This window comes from Tiliqua scincoides, chromosome 8 (genome assembly GCF_035046505.1).
Source record: "Tiliqua scincoides isolate rTilSci1 chromosome 8, rTilSci1.hap2, whole genome shotgun sequence".
Classification (NCBI taxonomy): Eukaryota; Metazoa; Chordata; class Lepidosauria; order Squamata; family Scincidae; genus Tiliqua; species Tiliqua scincoides.
This window is the reverse complement of record NC_089828.1, coordinates 31,484,983-31,504,450: the sequence shown is the minus strand read 5'-3', so window position 1 is coordinate 31,504,450 and position 19,468 is coordinate 31,484,983. Positions and strand designations below refer to the sequence as shown.

General features: G+C 46.3%; 1 protein-coding gene across 2 annotated transcripts in view; it reads left to right on the top strand.

Annotated features, from left to right (window-relative positions):
- The window catches only part of CRLF1 (cytokine receptor like factor 1), a 33,424-nt gene that overhangs the window by 11,089 nt on the left and 2,867 nt on the right, over positions 1–19,468 (top strand). For both annotated transcript variants that reach the window (XM_066636002.1, XM_066636003.1), the window contains exons 2-6: positions 7,049–7,330; positions 10,329–10,458; positions 11,215–11,384; positions 14,465–14,622; positions 15,286–15,454. In XM_066636002.1, coding sequence (XP_066492099.1) covers positions 7,049–7,330; positions 10,329–10,458; positions 11,215–11,384; positions 14,465–14,622; positions 15,286–15,454 — 909 coding nt within the window. The remainder of the gene's footprint in view (positions 1–7,048; positions 7,331–10,328; positions 10,459–11,214; positions 11,385–14,464; positions 14,623–15,285; positions 15,455–19,468) is intronic.

Genomic DNA, 19,468 nt, shown 5'->3' with positions numbered 1-19,468 from the left:
GGGGGGCCTCTCTTATTTGCACTGTGAAAAATGTTGTAATGTAACCTATAGGTGTTCATAAATACACCAAAGATTTAAGGTTTTCTTTTTAAATATCCAAACAGCCAACTCATATAGTTTCAAACTAATTGCAATTTTTATTCTTCCCACCCACTTAGTTCATTATTTTTTTTCCCTAAAGGATATGTTTGCTGAATCTCATTTTGGTGGATGCTTTGTTTGTTTGTTGTTTAAGACTTTAAATGAGGATTCATCCAGCGGAGCAAGGCTTGTAACTAGAAGGAATGCCCTTTATCTTCAGAGAACTGTAAATGTTCAGTAATTAGAGATGGTCCTTTTACATAAACACAGATCTAAATGGATATTTTTTTATAGCTGGGATTGATTGAAAACGCATTGGCCACTCATGCACTCATTAGAAGGGTTTCTTTCTTTCATGCCTCATCTATAACATTTGCAACCGTTTCCAATTGATAAAAATGTATGACAGCAGCCTTGCTTTTCTGCAAGGAAGACACATAAAGAGTTTGAAAGCAGAGAAAAAAACCAGCTCTGAAAAAGTGTTTACAAAATTTGTCAATTATGCGGTTGGATGGAAAACCTTTGGCTCAACAAAAAGGATGCTACCACCTTAATGCAAGCACTACTTTATTTTTAAACAGAGCTATAAATTGTTTTTATCCAAAGTTTATTTAAATGTTATGGGTGACAGTTGCCCTTCAGGAAGAGGTATTCCCCCTTCTCTTACACACGGGGGAGAATGCCTCTTTTAATGCTCCCTCTGTGACACTAAGGCATCAAGAAAACAAAGGAAGTAGTATGCTTTTATCTTCAAAACTATTGTTTTAGTCCTATGCATGTTTAATTTTTCTGCCATCTGGTTAAGACTTTTTTAAAGACTTTTTGCTGAGCTGATGTCCCTGTACTGATTTTTTCTCTGTGCTCTTCATAATTTTAGTTTCCTTTAGTTGCTGTCATTCAATTGGGGCTTTATGGGGGTATGTTTTTCGATTTACTGTGGGGATTTAAAAATGATTTTATTGAGTGCATTTTTTTAAACATTGTGTGAGTCACCCTGTGTGAAGGCCACTTTGGAAGTGGGAAGGAAGAATAAAAATTCCCAACTAGATAGATGGATAAATAAACCACATAAGTGGATGGAAAGTTGGGTAGAAATATCACAAATAAATAAAACAAGCTGAACCATGCAAAACGTCTTTGATGGATTGGCTAAGGTTGTTTTAAGTGGATCAGAACCCTAGGCACGTCTACTCAGAAGTAAGTCCCATTGTGTGCAATGGAGCTTAATTTCAGGAAAATGTGCATAAGATTGCATTGATTTTTGTATGCTGCTTTATAAAAAAAAAAAAATGAAAAAGATGCAATGAGGTCTGCTTTCCAGTCATTGAGGTGATGGCAATCCATCGGTTGTCAAGTTTAGCTCCCTAACCTCTTTGTCTGGACTCCTTCAGACAGTGTTTATAAAACGAGAACTTCACAAGAGGAGAAAAACATAGCTTTCCATTTCAATAGCTTTTCTCAGACTTTCCTCTCCCCCCTACCTCTTCCAGCTGTTTAAAACACCAATAACAAAAAAAAGAGCAATAACAGCGGACCATTTTTTTTTAAAAAAAATAAGTATTTCTGACACCTTGGAAATGTGGTTTCACTTTCCAGTATTACTTAACACCTGATCAGTAAATTTAAAAAAATCCACAAGAAAATCAGAAAGCAATAAAGCTTCTTGCAGGTATAGTGGGACCAGGGAATGAATTTCACATCCTGGCTCCCCCCCCCCTGTATTCACACACATGCACACACCCCAGCCAGTTTTCCCTCTCCAGTGTGAAAACTTCACACCTTTCTCTTTTAAAACACGTTTGCATCTTTGTCAGTGGTGGGGTTGTGGGGCAGACAAACACAAGAAGGATTCATGTTGTTTGAAAAACAATCAGCCCCTCTTTGCGCCAAGGAGGCAAACTAGGATTGTTTGCTCGACCCTCGAAAGAGTGGGGTTTGCAGGATTGTCCAGACAATGCCTTTGGTGAAGCTTGAGGGTCCATCGTGAAAGGCTGCGGAACTCTGCTTCTGAAACCCCCCCCCCCCCCCAAGAGCCAACCTTGGGGATTTGGCCTGCTGAGCAGAGGTTCAGTTTCCAGGTTTTGGGGGGCCCCATCATAGGGCAGAGTCAGACGCGGCCTCCCACTGGTACGGTAATTGTGGGGTTGGCCGTTCCAAGCGGCAATGATTCCAGGTCTGGTTCCAGGCCCCACGGCAGCTGGAATGCTCCTCTATTTGTTTTTCTTTATTTTGCAAAAAAGGATTCCGATGCGAGGGCGTTTGGCTGGAGAGAGTGTTTTTTTTCTTTTTTCTCCCCAGATTGCTGAAAGTGGTTGGAAAGAGGTTTTGCTTCCCATAGTATACAAACAAACCCATTCTCTCTCCCCCCCCCCCCACACAGTCCAGTCTGATCAAACAGGTTCTGCAGATTTGGGGGAACAGGCTTGGCTCAAGTCTCTCAGTGCTTGAATTTGTGTGCCAAGTATAGTCCTTCCTTACCTGATGGTCTGCAGACCGTGGTCCCGAACTCCCTTAATTTAAAAAAGAAGCCTGGAAAGGAGCGGAAGTCTCTTTCACAGTTTCTCTTAATTCCCCACTTTCTTTCAAATGCAGAGTGGAGAAGGGGTGGCAGTGGGTCACCCTGGGTCACATATACAGCCTGGGGGGACCCTTGTGGCTGGGCCCACTTGGTTTTGAAGGCCAAACTGGACCTTACCGCATTGTTATTATTGATTGAAATCCCGCTCCTCCTCCAAAGGACTTGGGGTAGGATATGTCATTTTTTCTCTTTGTATCATTACAACACTTACTGTGACAGAGTGTGGTGTACTAGTTTGGGTGTCTGACTAGGAATGGGGAGAATCAGGTTCAGGTTCCCACTCAGCCATGAAGCTGTCATTGGCTAAGAGAAAATGTGGGTGGCCCAGGATCACTCAGTGAGAGCTTTATGGCCCAATGGGAATCTGAACCTGATTCTCCCCATTCCTAGTCAGACACCCAAACCAGTGCACCACATGCTGTCATCTCAGCCCGCCCCCCCCCCCAAATTGAACATACATCATGTCCTGAGATTGGGACATTCATTTGTCATCATTAAAGCATGGAGATTAATCATGGCGGAGGAGAGGGCTATCCAGTCATTAGCCAGGATGGTTAAATAGAACCTCCATGTTTAGAGGCAGTCTACCTGTCAATACAATTTGCTGGGGGACAGCAGCACGGCAGAGCTGTTACCTTCTTGCCCTACTTGTGGGTTTCCCAATGCATCTGATTGGCAACTGTTGAAAGCAGGATGCTGGGCTAGATGGACCTTCAGTGATCTAATGGGGCTGTTCTTACATTTTTATGCCCTTTTGCTCTCTGAAAAATATTTGTCTTCCTCTCTCTCTCTCTCTCTGTGCATGCGTGCATGAGTGTGTTTGCCAGGACTGGCAAGATAACTCATAAAAAGAAAGGACTCGCCCTCTGTTCCCTTGACAATCTGCCTCAAGGGAATACCAAGCAGAATTAATTTCAGGCTTTGGTCCTTGGCTATCCCAGCAGACCAAACGAATTACCTTCACATTTGGTTGGCTTTTGACTGAGTGGGACCAGATGTCCAAGACCTTGTTTCTCAGAGGCATCCCCACCAGAGGAGCAATTAGTGTTCCAGGGACTGGAGTTTATTCTGAGAAAAAAGGGACTCCTTGGCTGACCGGTCGGAGGCGGAGAACCAAGATGGCCACCTCTAGCAGTTGCTGGTTGAATCCCAGAGGAGGGGATTTCTTCAAAACAACTGAGCTAGGTGGATCACGGGCTTGATCAGTGAGGGGGCTGTTACATGCAAGTGCCTGGCTCGTGAGCAAGGTCAGCAAACTGGATTAAGGGACATTTTTCACCAGCATACGAAGCTGCCCTTCTACTGAGTCGGATTACCCTTGATGAAGAGCTCTGTGTAGCTTGGGAAATGTCACATTTCCAGGTGTTACAATCAATTAACTTCTGAACTCAATTACTCTGACCAGCCCAATATGTCAAAGACTCCACTTAGACTTGGACCACTTCTGTCCAGTACCAACATCTGACCTGCCCCAAAGAGAAATAGTGTGGAACAGTGCCACCTGGTGGCACTGATGCAAAGGACAGTGTTGATGCCTAAAGTCGCCAGAGAAGGGATGTTCCATTGCCGTCAGTGACTGAGGTTCAGTCCTCCGTGACTCCAGTTCAGAGCTTTGAAGGGCCTATAGGCAAGAGAGTGGACCAGGCTGCTTTTCTGCTTTCCCCCAGAAACCATGCACTGTTCATTCACCCCTTGGATCCTAAATCTTTATTCTTTATTGGTTGCCTAAGCACTGGAAAAGCAGCAAGTAGGGTCTATCAATATATATGCGCCCTGAAAACCCAAATGGACCCTCCATGACTAGAGGGAGTCTACCTCTTATTGGTAGGCACTGAATGAGGTTGAGTTCTCAGTGGCATTCAGCTAGCTGCTGTTAAAAACATGGTGCTGATCTATAAGGACAATATTTCTGATCCAGCAGTACTCCTCTTGTGTTCTTTTGGCAACTAAATGGAACCTCCATCTTCAGAGGAAGTATACCCCTGAATAAAGATGCTGGTTTGTCTTATGTTCTTAGAGCTGGATTGTGTTCTTTTGGCAACTAAATGGAACCTCCATCTTCAGAGGAAGTATACCCCTGAATATAGATGCTGGCTTGTCTCACGTTCTTAGAGCTGGATTGTGCTGGTTTGGGGGTTTGTCACAATGAGCAAGAGCCATCCACAAACCCAAAGAGCTGAACAGATGCTGGCACCTGCAAGCAATATGTAAAGATAGTCATATGTACGGATAGTCATAGAAAACAGTATTTAAAGAGTACCAGGCAGGAATGGGAACTCGAGTCAGGTGACTTGAGTGCAAGTCACGAAAATCAGTGTTTTTGCTGACTCATGGAGAGCTGCAACGATGACTCGGGCATTGACTCGAGTTTGAAGCCACTTGACTTGGCGCTGATTCTTCACACATGCACACTGGAATATGTCTGTGTCTGGGTGTGCTTGCTTACTTTTTTTTGCAGCGTGAGACATCTCATAGAGCCATAATTCAGACCAGGCAAGTAGCAGGGAAGTTCCATCCTGGAGGCAGGGAAGGGTTAATGTTTTGCTTTTGCATTGGGTGGGAGGAAGGAGCAGGCTCTCTTACCCATCTCTGAAAGCAACCAATAGTCATTGAATGAAGGATGGGCAGTCTGGTTTTTTCTTTGGGTGAGGTAGGGCAGAAGGAGGAGCCCAAGGGGATTATTGATTTGGAATTGACTGGAGACACCCAGGGAGGGGGAGGAGGCAGGGAAGCAGGGGGGAGGCGGGAGGAGGAAGCCTCATTGAATGACCTGTGCAAATGGGACTCCTTCTGAGTAGAGCTGCAAAGGATTGGGTCATCCTGGTAAGCCTCACAGCAGCTACACATGACCCTCCTCCCTCTTGCCACTTCTGTCCCTGCTCTCACACAGTCTGTCCCATCCCCTCCTGCCTTGTTTATAGATGGGATGGGGGCAGCAGGGGAATGTTTAAAGATAACTCTGACACAAACACACACACACACACACCTCCCAGCAGCAGCCACTTTTTCCATGGCTCATTTCCCACAGTATCCAGTCGGATGCATCTGGGAAGTTAACATCAACCATCAGGCAACAAACATCCCCTTGCAACTAGTATTCAGAGGTTGACTGCTTCTGAAGATGGAGATTCTATTTAGAAATCCTGACTAATAATAGCCATTGACTCTCCTGCATGAATTTTTCAAATCTCCTTTAGAGCCATCAAAACTAATGGCTATCACCCTAACTTAGGGCGAGTGGATTCTCTTTTAATTGTGAATTTCTGACAATTCACAGTTATCAGGGAACCCACTTCAAAAAGTGTCCTTTCTTTTGTCTATCCCAGGGGTGTCCAAAATTTTTGGCAGGAGGGCCACATCGTCAATTTACATACGTTTACATAAATGAATATATTAAAGATGAACTTATATGAATGAATGAAGGTCTTGCAATAACTCAAGGCCTATAAAAGGCCTTGCACAAAGCAAGGCTGGCCTTTCCTTTGCTGCTGCTACTGCATCACAGATGTGAAACAACAAACAGTGGAGGGAGCTCTTATCCCACAACTCACGCAAGAGGTCAAACAGTCACCCTCATGCTGAGAGCAGTTGCGTCCGGTCAGCATGGGCTCCAACAAATCTCCAGAGGGCCAGAGGCTCATTGGAGACTGGGAGCTCCCTGAGGGCCGCATTGAGAGGCCTCGAGGGCTGCAAGTGGCCCCAGGGCCGGGGTTTGGGCACCGCTGGTCTATCCTGTCTCTCCTGCGCAGTCATTGACACTCCTGAATTTGAGGGTCAGGTGAGAGGATTTGAGTGTCCCTGTCCATTTCAGTCACTGCTAAACATTTTAGTCACACCTTAGTTGTCCTTTTTTCCTAAACTATGAAGTACCAAATGCTTTTGCCTGTCCTTGTCCCTGCCTTTCCAGTTCTACAATCTCTGTTCTTATCAGATGGGGCCGCTAGAACAGCACACAGTATTCCACATTCAGCTGACTCTACAGAGAATGAAAATGATTCACAGCCCAGTCCTGATCAGCTTTACAGCGCTGATGCAGCTGTACTAACCCGTGAGCGCTGCAGTCTGTGGTGGTGGTGGGGACAGTCATGGAGGCCTCCTCAAACTAAGGGAACATTTGCCCCTTTATCTTAGGACTACATTGAGGCGGCATCTGTGCCGGATAATTGGTTAGGATTGGGCTGTGAGCCTATTTAACATTCTTTAAAAAGAAGGCCATGTCTTATACAAGTGTGTGATCCCTCACCCTGAAAAAAAAAAGAGTCTACTTAAACCAACATGGATCCCAGTTGGACAAATCACCCCCCATTGCGGTGTTGTTCTTGGGTGTAACCAATGAGCAAAGAGAGGGATTGACTTTCCATCTCTTTTTTCTTTTTCTTTTTGCTGCAGACCCAGCCATCATATCCCCCCAAGACCCAACCCTCCTCATCGGCTCCTCGCTCGCAGCCAACTGTTCAGTCAGCGCCGATTCAGGCTTCAGGGCTGAGGACCTTTACTGGACTCTGAATGGCCGGCCACTCCCGGTGGAGACCTACAAGGTCCTCAGTGCCACCACCTTGAGTGTCACCCTCACCAATCTGAATGGATCCCAGCAGCAGTCGGGGGATAATTTGGTCTGCCACAGCAAGGAAAGAGGTGGCATCTTGGCCGGGTCGTGTCTCTACATAGGACGTATGTTCAGTCTCTTGCTTTGATGTGAGGGAAAGAAAATAGGGGGCATGACAAGCTTAAACTGCTAGTCCAATTGGCCCATGATCCCCCCCACACACACACACACAACTGGCAGTGGCTTGCCATAGCTTTAGGCTGAGAAAGGCTTTCCCCGACCTTTGCTAACTGAGATCTTTCTTAAACTAGAGATGGCAGGGATCAAACCTGGGATCTTCTGCTTGTAGTGTGTTATGACTGGGGTCTGGTCAGTTTCAGGTGTCATTACATTAGCTGAGGAATCATTTCTCTTGCGGAGATGCTTTAATACAGTCTAGCACAGTGTTTCTCGAACTGTGGGTCCGGACCCACTAGGTGGGTTGCGAGCCAATTTCAAGTTGATTCCCATTCATTTCAATATTTTGTTTTTTAATATATCAGACTTGATGCTGCCATGGTATGTGACTGCATTTGGGGAAATATTACAGATCTGTACTTATAACAGTCTACAATGTATATGCTTTTAACAGTGATAATCAGTGGGACTTACTCCTGGGTAAAAGTGAGTAAGATTGCAGCCTAGGATTGCTAAAATTTTCTTGCTTGATGATGTCATTTCCATCATGACATCACTTCTGGTGGGTCCTGACAGATTCTCATTCAAAAAAAGTGGGTCCCAGTGCTAAAAGTGTGAGAACCACTGGTCTAGCAGGTGGATTCTTGGAAAGCTTATTCTGTTTTCCTCAGAAGCCAGGACATGGGAGGTCAACATGCTGCTTCCATAGCATCCTGCTTTTGAGCCTAGCAACAACTTCATCAAATATTGTTGTATTAAGAATACTTATATACAACTTTTCATAGTGATGTTATGATAGTGAGGTTATGCTCCAATTGACCATGGTTTCCTAAGCCCTCACTACCATCTCAGAATCTGTTGCATCCTTCGAATCTTGAAGAACTTTGAATTTTTTTATTTTTAAAGCCCCAAACCAAGCTTCTAGTCCTCATGCTTGTGAAGAGAACTGTGTATACACAAACAGTATCCCATGATGGGTCAAAGACTGGAGGCCACCTGCACATTATTGATTGTATCCATGTGATTTGGGACTTCCCCAGTCCTTGTTATACCCATGTGGAACCTAGGTCTTTCCCTCAAAATACTTATAACCTGTCACGTGTGCTGTGTGCATCCTGCAGTTCTTTGCAGGAGCAAAAAATAGGAGAGGGGAAATGTGGTACTGAGTACAAGATGCTGCTTCCTGCTAGTCTCTCAGGCCGCAATCCTGAGCGCCCCTTCGGCGCAAGTCATTTGCGCTGGCCAAAGTGTGTTGTGAAAGTGCCATAAAGCACTTTCATGCCACTGTTCAGGGAGATAGGCTGATGCATGGACGTGTGCTGGTCTCCCCACACCAACACAGGTCTCAGGCCGGGTGAGTTTGCATCAGCCGAGCTAGGCTGGCACAGGGGTTGGGGGGGCGAGGAGGAGGTTAGAGGGAGGCACTTCAGGGCAGGGCAGGGGGAGGGCAGGCGGCAGACATTCCTGGAGGCGGGCAGGGAGCAGGAGGTGGGGCCAGGATCTGGCAGTTATGCCGGATCCTAGCCCCATTCCCAGGCAGCCCGTGGCAGTCCTGGGCTGCTCTGATTTGCGCCAACTCTTTGGATGGCGTAGATCTGAGTAGACCCATTGGGGCTGCTGTGGCTTTCCCCAGGGTAAGGAGAAAAGTTTCCTCTTGCCTCAGGCCAAACATCAGACAGCCTGAAACTTGCACAGGATACAATACAAGCCTGCTGGCCTGCCTGTTCCAGAGCAAGTTAGAATTGGGCTGCCAAGGAATTTTTTAACCCATTTTGCCCAGCCTACAGGGGTACATATTTGGTCCCTGTTGCATATATGCAACATTGGGCAGAATTGGCTTAAGTGCCAAGGTTCTAGCCCTCATGATTTCAATGACAGACTTGGAAGGTGGTGAGAAGAACTTGTGATTAAATAAGATTTCCAGTAGTTGGGGGCATGTTGGGAGACTTTGAGCAGCATAATGAGACTTCTTGCAACATGAGACTTTGTGCTACCCCATGATGAACAGAAGCAGAATGATTTATACAACATAGTACAACGCATGCAAATAGGGTGGGTTCATTGCATGCATTGCATCATATTGCAATAATCTCTGTAGCTGCGGTATACAGCGAGTGGAATTTCACTTTTCTTGGTGTGGACATAATATGGCACATCCATCTCAGAAAAGGAACTTGCCAGAGACTTGCACAAAAGCTCATGCGCTTTGACGGATGATGTGGCAATTCCTAGAGTGGCTGATGCAGAAACACATGGCCACATGATTTAAATTGTTCTCTTTTGGAGCATAGAGTAATTGCTGGTAAAACACCTCCTTGAGAGGTGTGCAAAGTCACACTTATGGTACCTACTGAGCCATTGCCAGCAGTTGATCCCCTTGCGGTGACAGCACCTGCTTAGAGCAGTCTGTCCTATATCGCTGCCTTGTAGGCATGTAGGCTCTGCTTTACTGCTTCTTCGCTGTGACCCTTAATGCAAAACAGTCATTTGTACTTTTAACATCTCTGTCTTTCCATCTCTTCTGCCAACCTCCAAGACCTTTCACCGATAAACATTTTGGGCCTCTGGAGAGGGTTTTTTTTGTTTTTTTTAAGGAGGCATGCCGTTGTAGTCAACAAGAGCTTATTTTCCAAGCAAAAAGCTATTTTGGCTATGTTCTACAAAATTACAGTTGTCCAAATCAATATTCGTAAGATTTTTATCGCAGGCTATTTTTAAGATTCTCTCCGCCAGTTTCTCAGAAGATGGAAACTTGGGCTGGGAACGGCAAACTTCTCTCCCATCCCTCGGTCCCGATAGTTGTTACCCAAAGGGCAGCATTTAAACATCTCCTTGCCAAAAGAAGCTATTTTAGAAACCAAACTGTTTGATTCATGGGTTGGGTATTCGTGTTCCCTTGTCAGCGGCACGCTCTGATTACTTCTGCTTTATATTTACATCCTCTAGTCCCCCCAGAGAAACCCACCAACATCTCTTGCTGGTCCAAGAACCTGAAGGATCTCACCTGCAGATGGGCACCTGGCACAGAGGGCGAGACATACCTACACACCAATTATACTCTCAAGTACAAACTGAGGTAAGGCCTTACGGGGGCAAGCTGAGGAGTAGTGTCACTTGGTGAGATCTCCCCCCCCACCCCCAAGATATGTGGTTGTTTGTGGAAAGAGCCTTAGCAGTGTTCAGAGGAAGCCCATAGGTAGGGCATGAAGGCAGCAAACCTCTCCTGTTGTTTGCCACCACCAACCCAGCACCTGGTATTCAGAAGCACGCGGCCTCTAAACTTAGAGGTTCCTTTTAGCCAAGTGGTGCTGGCATCTAGCCTGGACGCCTTTAAAAAGGGATTGGACAAGTTTCTGGAGGAAAAATCCATTACGGGGTACAAGCCATGATGTGTATGCGCAACCTCCTGATTTTAGAAATGGGTTATGTCAGAATGCCAGATGCAAGGGAGGGCACCAGGATGAGGTCTCTTGTTATCTGGTGTGCTCCCTGGGGCATTTGGTGGGCCGCTGTGAGATACAGGAACGACTACGTAAATGAGCCTATGGCCTGATCCAGTGGGGCTGTTCTTATGTTCTAAGTGGCTGAGGGTCCCTAATATTTTCTTATCTTTGCTCTGTTTCCCTGGAGTTGGATTTTCAGGATAGTTTCTCTCTGTGATAGATGGACTGGCCATAAACTAGGCTCCAACTAGGGAAGGAAAAGTGGGGAGTTCCTTTTGAAGGACTTGGTGATCCCCTGAGGATCCAGGCCAGTTTGGAACCCTGGAAGATGGGCAGCAGCATCCCAAATTGGATGGGTTGTGGGGCTAATCCTAGCGTTTGCTTTCTAGGTGGTACGGGCGTGACAACACGTGCCGGGAATATCACACTGCTGGACCATATTCCTGCCACATTCCCAAAGACCTGGCACTTTTCACCCCCTATGAGATCTGGGTCGAGGCTTCCAACCGGCTTGGAGTGGCTGTGTCTGATGTGGTCATGCTAGACATTGTTGATGTGGGTAAGGCTCAATTCCCACTTCTCTCCACTTTCCACTGCAAATTTGTAAGCTCTGATTCATCACCTGCCCCTTCATCACTTAATGAAGCATGATCCATCGTCAGTGATGTGCCTGTGTGAATGGGACATCACAGGTCCAAATTTTGCAGAAAGAATTTTCATGAGACAGAACCCATTTACATTTGAGCCTGAGCACATGCAGCAGAAGCAGGTGTTAGAAAAGACTTCCAGGCTGCAAGTCAGGGAAGCCAGTGAACATAGGAAGCTGCACTCTATCCAAGTAAGACCATCAGACTGTCTGGCTTAGTATTGTCTGATGGACAATGGCTCTCCACATTTCAAACAGCATTTTTTCCTGCCCTGTTACCTGAGATCCTTTAGATATCCTGAGGATTGAACTTGCAAGCTTCTGCATCCAGCTCCTATGCTCTAGCACCAACCTATGGGCCTTACTCTGCATTTTGAAATACTTCCTATATTAGAAAAAATAACCTCCTAGAAAACTAAAAAAAGTGAGGGAGAGAGTTCAAGATCTGCTTATTTCCTGCTGTGCTAACTTTCTACTTGCAGGGAGTTCCCCACTTGGGGGAACACTAAAATATGTGATTCCTCCACCCATGGTCTGAAGTTGCACAGTCCTTTCTATTGCCCCAGAACACTATCACCTCACTGTAAAGCATTTATGAGCCCATTATCCGTCTATAGCTGCACATGTGAACTGTCCCAACCAAATTTTCATTCAGTATCTGTTGCTGCTCCAATTTTTGCTTAAAGAATCAGGCAGGGGAAGAGACAACATCAGCCACAGGACAACAAACAGTTCTGATGCAGCATTTCACGGATGAAAATGGGGATGTTGTTCTGTGCTTGTAGCATTCACTTCTGACACCAAAGAGAACATCTCTAGCCTCTCCCTCATTGTTTCAATTTGCTGAAGTTGCTTTTCCATCTGCTGTACATTTATGCTGCAATAGCCTCTCCTTCACTGGCTTCCAAAGTTGAGTCTGTTCCCACACGGACCATAACAGTTTCCTTATTTAAATTAAATGTATGAAAGTTTAATTCAGAATCCTGATCCTAGACCCGGGGAAATGCGTATTTTTATAAGGCACTCCCCACCCTCCCTGTGCAAGGCATAATGGATACAGCATTTTATCAAGGGCGTGACTCAGAAAAAAAAGGGACTATCACTGATCAACAGAGGGGACGATTGGAGCATATTCCAACCAAAGAAGAGGAGACCTTCTGGGGAAAGTAAGAATCAGAACTGAAAATTGAACCAGCTCTAAGTTGCGATGAGCTTGATGCAAGACAGAAGATCACACCAGAAGGCATCAGAAGCAGGAATGCAATGAGTGACATGCAAAGCCCCAGTGAACACTTTTAGAATCACACTAAACAATGCATTGCAACACTAACCTCATCCAGAGGCTTGAAGGTCAAACAATTGGGTTGGTACCAGTGCTTACCAGCCAAATGAATTCAGGTCAGCTTCTTTTGCGTTCCCTAGCCTTCCTGCTCTCTGAGCATATGCAGCCACACACTGAACTCTCCTGGTCTTGTGAACTCTCATGAAGGCCATAACCCAGTATTGTTTGTCCCCAGTATCTACCAGAGGCTGACTGTCTCTGAAAATGGAGGTTCCATGCAGCTTTAAGGGCAAATAGCCACAGAAAGACCTATCAATGAATTTGAGCACAATCCTAACCAGGTCTGATCAGAAGTAACTCCTATATTGTTCAATGGGGCTTAGTCTCAGGAAAGTGTGGTTTGGATTGCAGCCTTTGTCTATCAAAAGGAAGCCAGCTTCTGCTCTTTATTGACTTGTTACAAATGGCCACAATTCTACAGCACATGAATGAAGTCCCCCCCCCCCGGTGTTGTTAAGCATCTTAAAAAAATGAATGCATCAACATCTTATGGAAAATAAGATGGAAAAACACTGAAAAGTAAAAACATTCAGTTTGGGGCCCCCACCCCTGGTTTTTTATGTTCCAGCTATTTTACTGCAAATCTCAGGCTGTGATGTCACCGCCAGTCATCTGTGACATCACACACAGGGGATCCAACAACCTCATCTGCAGAGCCAGGAAACATGCATGAGAGGTCTGGAAAGGAACAGGGATGTTTGTTGCATCCCAGAGAGGAGGGAGAAAGCAGGAAATGGATTATATGTGAGCAGAATTGCTCTTAATCTAATTAGGATAGTTCTCCTAGACTTTTCTTTTTTTGTTTTTTTGCTTGTTCCTTCCAGACATCTGCTCCTTCTTAACCCTTTCCCTTTCTGCTTGGCCTGCTACCAAGGTCAAATCTCTCTTACACTAGCTGAGAGGGGCTGGTGGATGGAGGGGTGGGATGGGAAAGGGGTACCCCATAGGCAGATTAATAGATGGAGATGGATAGATGGGTCCCATGCCTGGAGAAGGAAGATCACTCCCATATAAGGCAAGGAAGCCACACCACAATAATCTGCCTTTTTCATCTGTGATGGAAACCCTGTAGCCAAGACTACAGCTTTCTGAACCAGTAATTCCCTAACTGTGGCTGGAGCATTGTGAGGGGGAGAAATCATTAAAGACCAAAGCCCCCACTCAGAGAAAAGACTGTCTGCAGAGTGTTTGCATAATTTACTGGCCAGGCCTCGCCTTCTTTCCATCAGCATGGGTGGTGAATGGGTCGGTCTTTCTCTTGCTGCACCAGGTGTGATTCAATGATTTCTGATGCAGAGACCCTGCAGAACTCTGTTGCAACTCTGTGACAATTCTCAGAAGGCAAATGGATAAGGTGCATGCATGGGGGGCTAGCACAGCAGCCAGGAGAGAACCTTGAGAAAACTTTTTTATTCCCGAATGGATACTGAGGAAGCTTATCATTATTGAGCCAATTCTGAATCAAGCCAGGGAAAATTTGCCCATTACTACTGGTTGGTCATGATATCAAACAATGATTTGCATATATAAATGCTGATTTTGCTTGCTGGTTATTTTTAATAACTGTTTCTCTGAGTTAATACTGAAGCAGTGCACTCCCTCCTTGGCCCCATTTAACTCCCTCCTTGGCCCCCATTCATTTACCAAACAGTCACAACGGACCCACCCCTGGATGTCCATGTAAGCCGTGTTGGAGACCTGGAGGACCAACTGAGTGTCCGGTGGAGTGCGCCTCCTGCCCTTAAGGACTTTCTCTTCCAGGCCAAATATCAGATCCAGTACCGAGTGGAGGACAGCTCAGAGTGGAAGGTGAGTCCTCCTTCGTTCGTGTGTCCGATGGGGAGGGAACATGCATGTGATATGAGGGCTAAGGAACCTCGATGGGAACCTTGTGGGCAACTCTACCATGCCGAAGTTTAAGGGAACCCAAGACAGCCAATTGTTTATCCTATTTGGGCTGCCGTTTTGGATTTTTGTCTTCAGGATTGGATTCCCAGCCCCAGGAGGATTCTGGGTTAGAATGTTAGAGTTGGAAGGGACTTTGGAGGCCTTCTGATCCACCACCACTCTACTCAGTACAGGCAACTGCTACAGCTTCCCTGAGAAGTGATCATTCACCCTCTGCTTGGAAACCTCCAATGAGCCCACAGGCTCATGAGGCAGACTGTTCCAGCGCTGGACAGCTCTTACACTCCTCCTCAAGTCTAGCTTAAATCTCCTTCCCTGTCATTTTAATTCACTGGTCCTAGTTCTGCCCTCAGGAGCCAGAGAGGAAGTCCTTCTTGTGCATGACCACCCTACAGAAGCCTGACAAAGGCTACCATTTCTCTCAGCCTCCTCTTCTCCAGGCTAAGCATATTTGACTCTATTAAGGGTGTGGCACTGGCATCCTGCAGCCACCTTCTGCAACAGTCTCAGGGGTACGTAGCACATGGAGGACCTTGATTCAAGTTCTCTTTTCCCCCTCAAAAGGTTGTTGACAACGTGGGCAATCAGACATCCTGTCGACTGGCAGGGCTGAGGCCTGGCACCGTCTATTTTGTCCAAGTGAGGTGCAACCCATTTGGCATCTATGGCTCCAAGAAGGCTGGCATTTGGAGTGACTGGAGCAACCCCACAGCAGCTTCCACACCTCGGAATGGTGAGTGTGATGTATATACGTGGTCCCTCCCATGATGAAAAGAAAGGGTCATTGATCAACCAAATGGGGTTTCATCAATTCAATATGCATGAGTTTGCTTATGACTAAAGTAATAATTGCAAAGAGAGAAAGAAGAGCCAACTGTTTTTCAATGGTGTGTGGATATGCTGTCTTGTAGAAGAGGCATTCCGTCCAATGTGAAAGAGAAGCAGGACTGCCTCTTCTAAGATGGCACCAGTCACACACAGTTGCCATATTAAAATAATGAATGTGTTTTTTTTTTAATTACAAAAAGTAGACTGTGCAATTAGTAAGGAATGTCTTTTAATTAATTTTTTAAAGAGCTTTAATTGGTTCATCTTGCCAATATCCTTGATATATGGAGATAATGACATGGAGACAAATTGCAAGAATGTGGAAAGGTGTCAGAAGTCGAGGGAGTCTTAGAAACCCAATGTGGGGAAATGGCCCATTTATGACTTCCGAGGACCCAGCCCGTGGTGCGTTCCTCAGCTGTCCGGGCTCTGCGAGGAGCGCCAAAGATCCAACAGCGGGGCCTGTGCTCCCTCCACCAGGTGTGCGGGCTGGCTGTTCTCTTGGCGTTCTTTTTTTGGGCGTCCTTCCAGCTTGCTGTTTGGGGCCGCTGCCTCCCCTCACTCCAGAAATCTGAGCAGACCTCAGACCTCAGAAACTGATTCAGACCTGCACTGCCTTCGGGGAAGGAAGAAAAAGGCCCTGGGAGACATCCTAACCTCTTTGTATGCCCGGCACCTGGATTTCTTGCTCTGGAGCTAGGCTGGAGGTCTTATTTCCCAGCTGGAAGGGCCCTGATATCTGCGCCAGCTCTCTCTTGACCCCCCCCCCCTCGAGCCAGTCTGTGTATAACATCATCCATCTCCACCCTGGCTTTTGGAACCCACAAGGGGGGAAATAGGGAATGGGTGGTGTTGATTTGCCACCTTTTCTAAAGAAAACACATTTAACGGTACATTTAAAAATGCAGATGACCTTAATATCAGCCCGTTGGCTTAGCAACTGGGTTGAGGCAGGAAAGTAACCCAGCTGGTTTAGTAGGGGAAAAAATGAAGTGAAAGCAGATAAACTACGTGTTTTTGTATTTTAAAAAATGATCAACAAGCAAACCAAGAAGGGATTTTTTCTTTTCTTTTCTGAAAAGATAAAAGCTTTTAGGGTTTGGCCATTTTTTAGCAGACTACTTCTCCTCCTGGAGAAGACCAAAGCTTCATCTACCCAGCATTCTGTTTCTATCACAGGCCAAACAGGCAATTCAGGAAGCCCACAAGAAGTCCACAAGCAGGGCATAAATCCAAAAGCTTTCCCCTCATTTGCCCTTCCCTGCAGCATTTACCATTTAGAGGTATGCTTCTCCTGACTATGGAGGTTCAATAGTTAGCTGTCATAGATGGTTCCTACTGAAAGACCTAACATACAAGCTGCCTTGCTGGATGAGGCCACAGGTACCCTGAGCCCAGCAATCTGCTTCCAACGATAATGCCATTTCAAATTATGCAGGGATCGGGGAAAAGGACATGGTTTATATAATTGTGAACTATGGGGAAGGACTAAATACAGAAACATTTTTCACCCTCTTGCCTAATACTAGAACCTGGGTGGGGTGCAGGGGTCACATACTGTATTGGAATTGCGGAAGAACTGTCGAGGAGGTAGATGTGGTGTCAGCAGTGGCCCCTTTAAGGGTAAGGCCTGGGCATCCAGCAGAGTGTGCTGCACAGCTGCAGCCACTGGAAGGTAATAAGGCCCTCAGGGATATAAGGAGCACCTGAGGCAGAAAGGGTTGGTGGGTTTTGAAGGAGTGCAGGTTGGAGGTAGGAGAGGAGACTGACTGACTTCGTTTATGGAATTGGGAATCAGACTGTGGATTGTGACTGGACTTTGGCTTTGGACTTTGATTTGGATAACCTGACGGATTGGACTGACCTACCTGGAACCTGACTTTGGACTGTAACTTGGCTTATTGGCAACTCTGATTGATTGGACAGGTTTACAAGGCCCAGTGGATTGGGATTTGGCAAAACAATTGGTGCCAGAAGTGGGGTACAAGCCCAAGGCAATTAGTATCCCCTTGTGTAACAAGAGAGCAAAGCAAATGGATCTCTGGCGGATCTGGGAGGCCCTGGACCTTGCTGTATGGAAAGCAAATGCTCCTGCCCTATTATGGAATGTCTGGGCTACTTTGAGCATTCTTTGGACCATTTTCCAGACGGTGCAGTATATGGGAGAACTCATTAAATATGGCATCCTTTCCCTGAAAAGGCTCAGGGGGTCAGGTGGGGAGGATGTGGAGAAGAGAATTCTGAGAGAGAAAGTTGCCAAGTTAAAAGGGCTAATTTTCATTGAAAGAGAGAAAAATCTCACATATGTGAAGGCCTTTGCAAATGCCCACAAAGATATTAAGGCTGCAGAGAGCCTGTATAAGGCACAGGCAGGACGCCTGGTTGAATGGAAGTGCCGGTCTGGACTGGAGATAAAGGGGTGGGGCTGCAGGAGCAGCAAAGAGGGCCTCTTTGACTCTTTTCAGGCTGGCAGATTGGGAAGCACTGTGTTTGTTGCCAATTTGAAGTACAAAGTTGGCTGGAAGAAACTGAAGGATGTGTTCAGCATGGCTGATGTGGTTGTCCGTGCAGACATTTTTAAAGATAAAGATGGCAGAAGTCGAGGGATTGGCACTGTCACTTTTGAGCAAGTAATTGAAGCTGTCCAGGCCATCTCCATGTTCAATGGACAGTTGCTGTTTGGTAGACAGATGCACGTGAAGATGGATGTACGAGCCTTACCAAACAGAGACTGCTCCCCTCCAGAGCAACCCCAGCAGCTTCCTCATGGACTTGGGGGCATTGGTATAGGGCTGGGACCAAGAGGGAGACCTATTAATGCAAACCACTTGACCAAGGGCCTGGGGATAGGCAACTTGGGACCTGGAACAAAAGGTATGGAAGGCTTGGATTTTAGGATGAACAAAATGGGAGGAATGGAAGGACCTTTCCATGGCATGGAGAGTTTGGGCCATTATCCTCCTACAATGGAGCTTGGCAGGATGAATAAAATGGGCTTTGCCGCTGGAGGGGGGTTTGAAAGAGACTGCCCAAGAAATGGAATGGGAATGCCTCATAGTTTTGGGGATGCCCTAGAGAGGGGAACAGATGGAGGTGGAGGAGCCAGCATGCCTGCAATTAATAGGATGGCCTCTGGACTTAACTGCAGGACCACTGGAATTGATAAGCTCCCCTCTGGGATGGGGCATGACATGGACAGATTGAGATCAGAGATGGATAGAATGGGACTTGACTGTATGGGAGCTTCAGCAACCAGCATGGAAAACCAGCATGAGGCAGACCAAGGGGTGGATGGCCCAAGAAAGAAAACAATGGACAATTGATAAAGGGGACCACTGTGACACCAAGGGGTGGAATGTATTGGAATTGCGGAAGAATTGTCGAGGAGGTAGATGTGGTGTCAGCAGTGGCCCCTTTAAGGGTAAGGCCTGGGCATCCAGCAGAGTGTGCTGCACAGCTGCAGCCACTGGAAGGTAATAAGGCCCTCAGGGATATAAGGAGCACCTGAGGCAGAAAGGGTTGGTGGGTTTTGAAGGAGTGCAGGTTGGAGGTAGGAGAGGAGACTGACTGACTTCGTTTATGGAATTGGGAATCAGACTGTGGATTGTGACTGGACTTTGGCTTTGGACTTTGATTTCGATACCCTGACGGATTGGACTGACCTACCTGGAACCTGACTTTGGACTGTAACTTGGCTTATTGGCAACTCTGATTGATTGGACTGGTTTACAAGGCCCAGTGGATTGGGATTTGGCAAAACACATACTGAAAGTGATAAATGCTTGATTCAGATCAAGGAAAAGCAAGTCCTTCACAACGGATAATTAGCACAACAGACTCACTGTCAAATGAGGGGGTGATAGCCACAAGCTTAACGGTCCCCATAAAGAACTAGATCCGTGTTTCTCCAAGTGTGCTC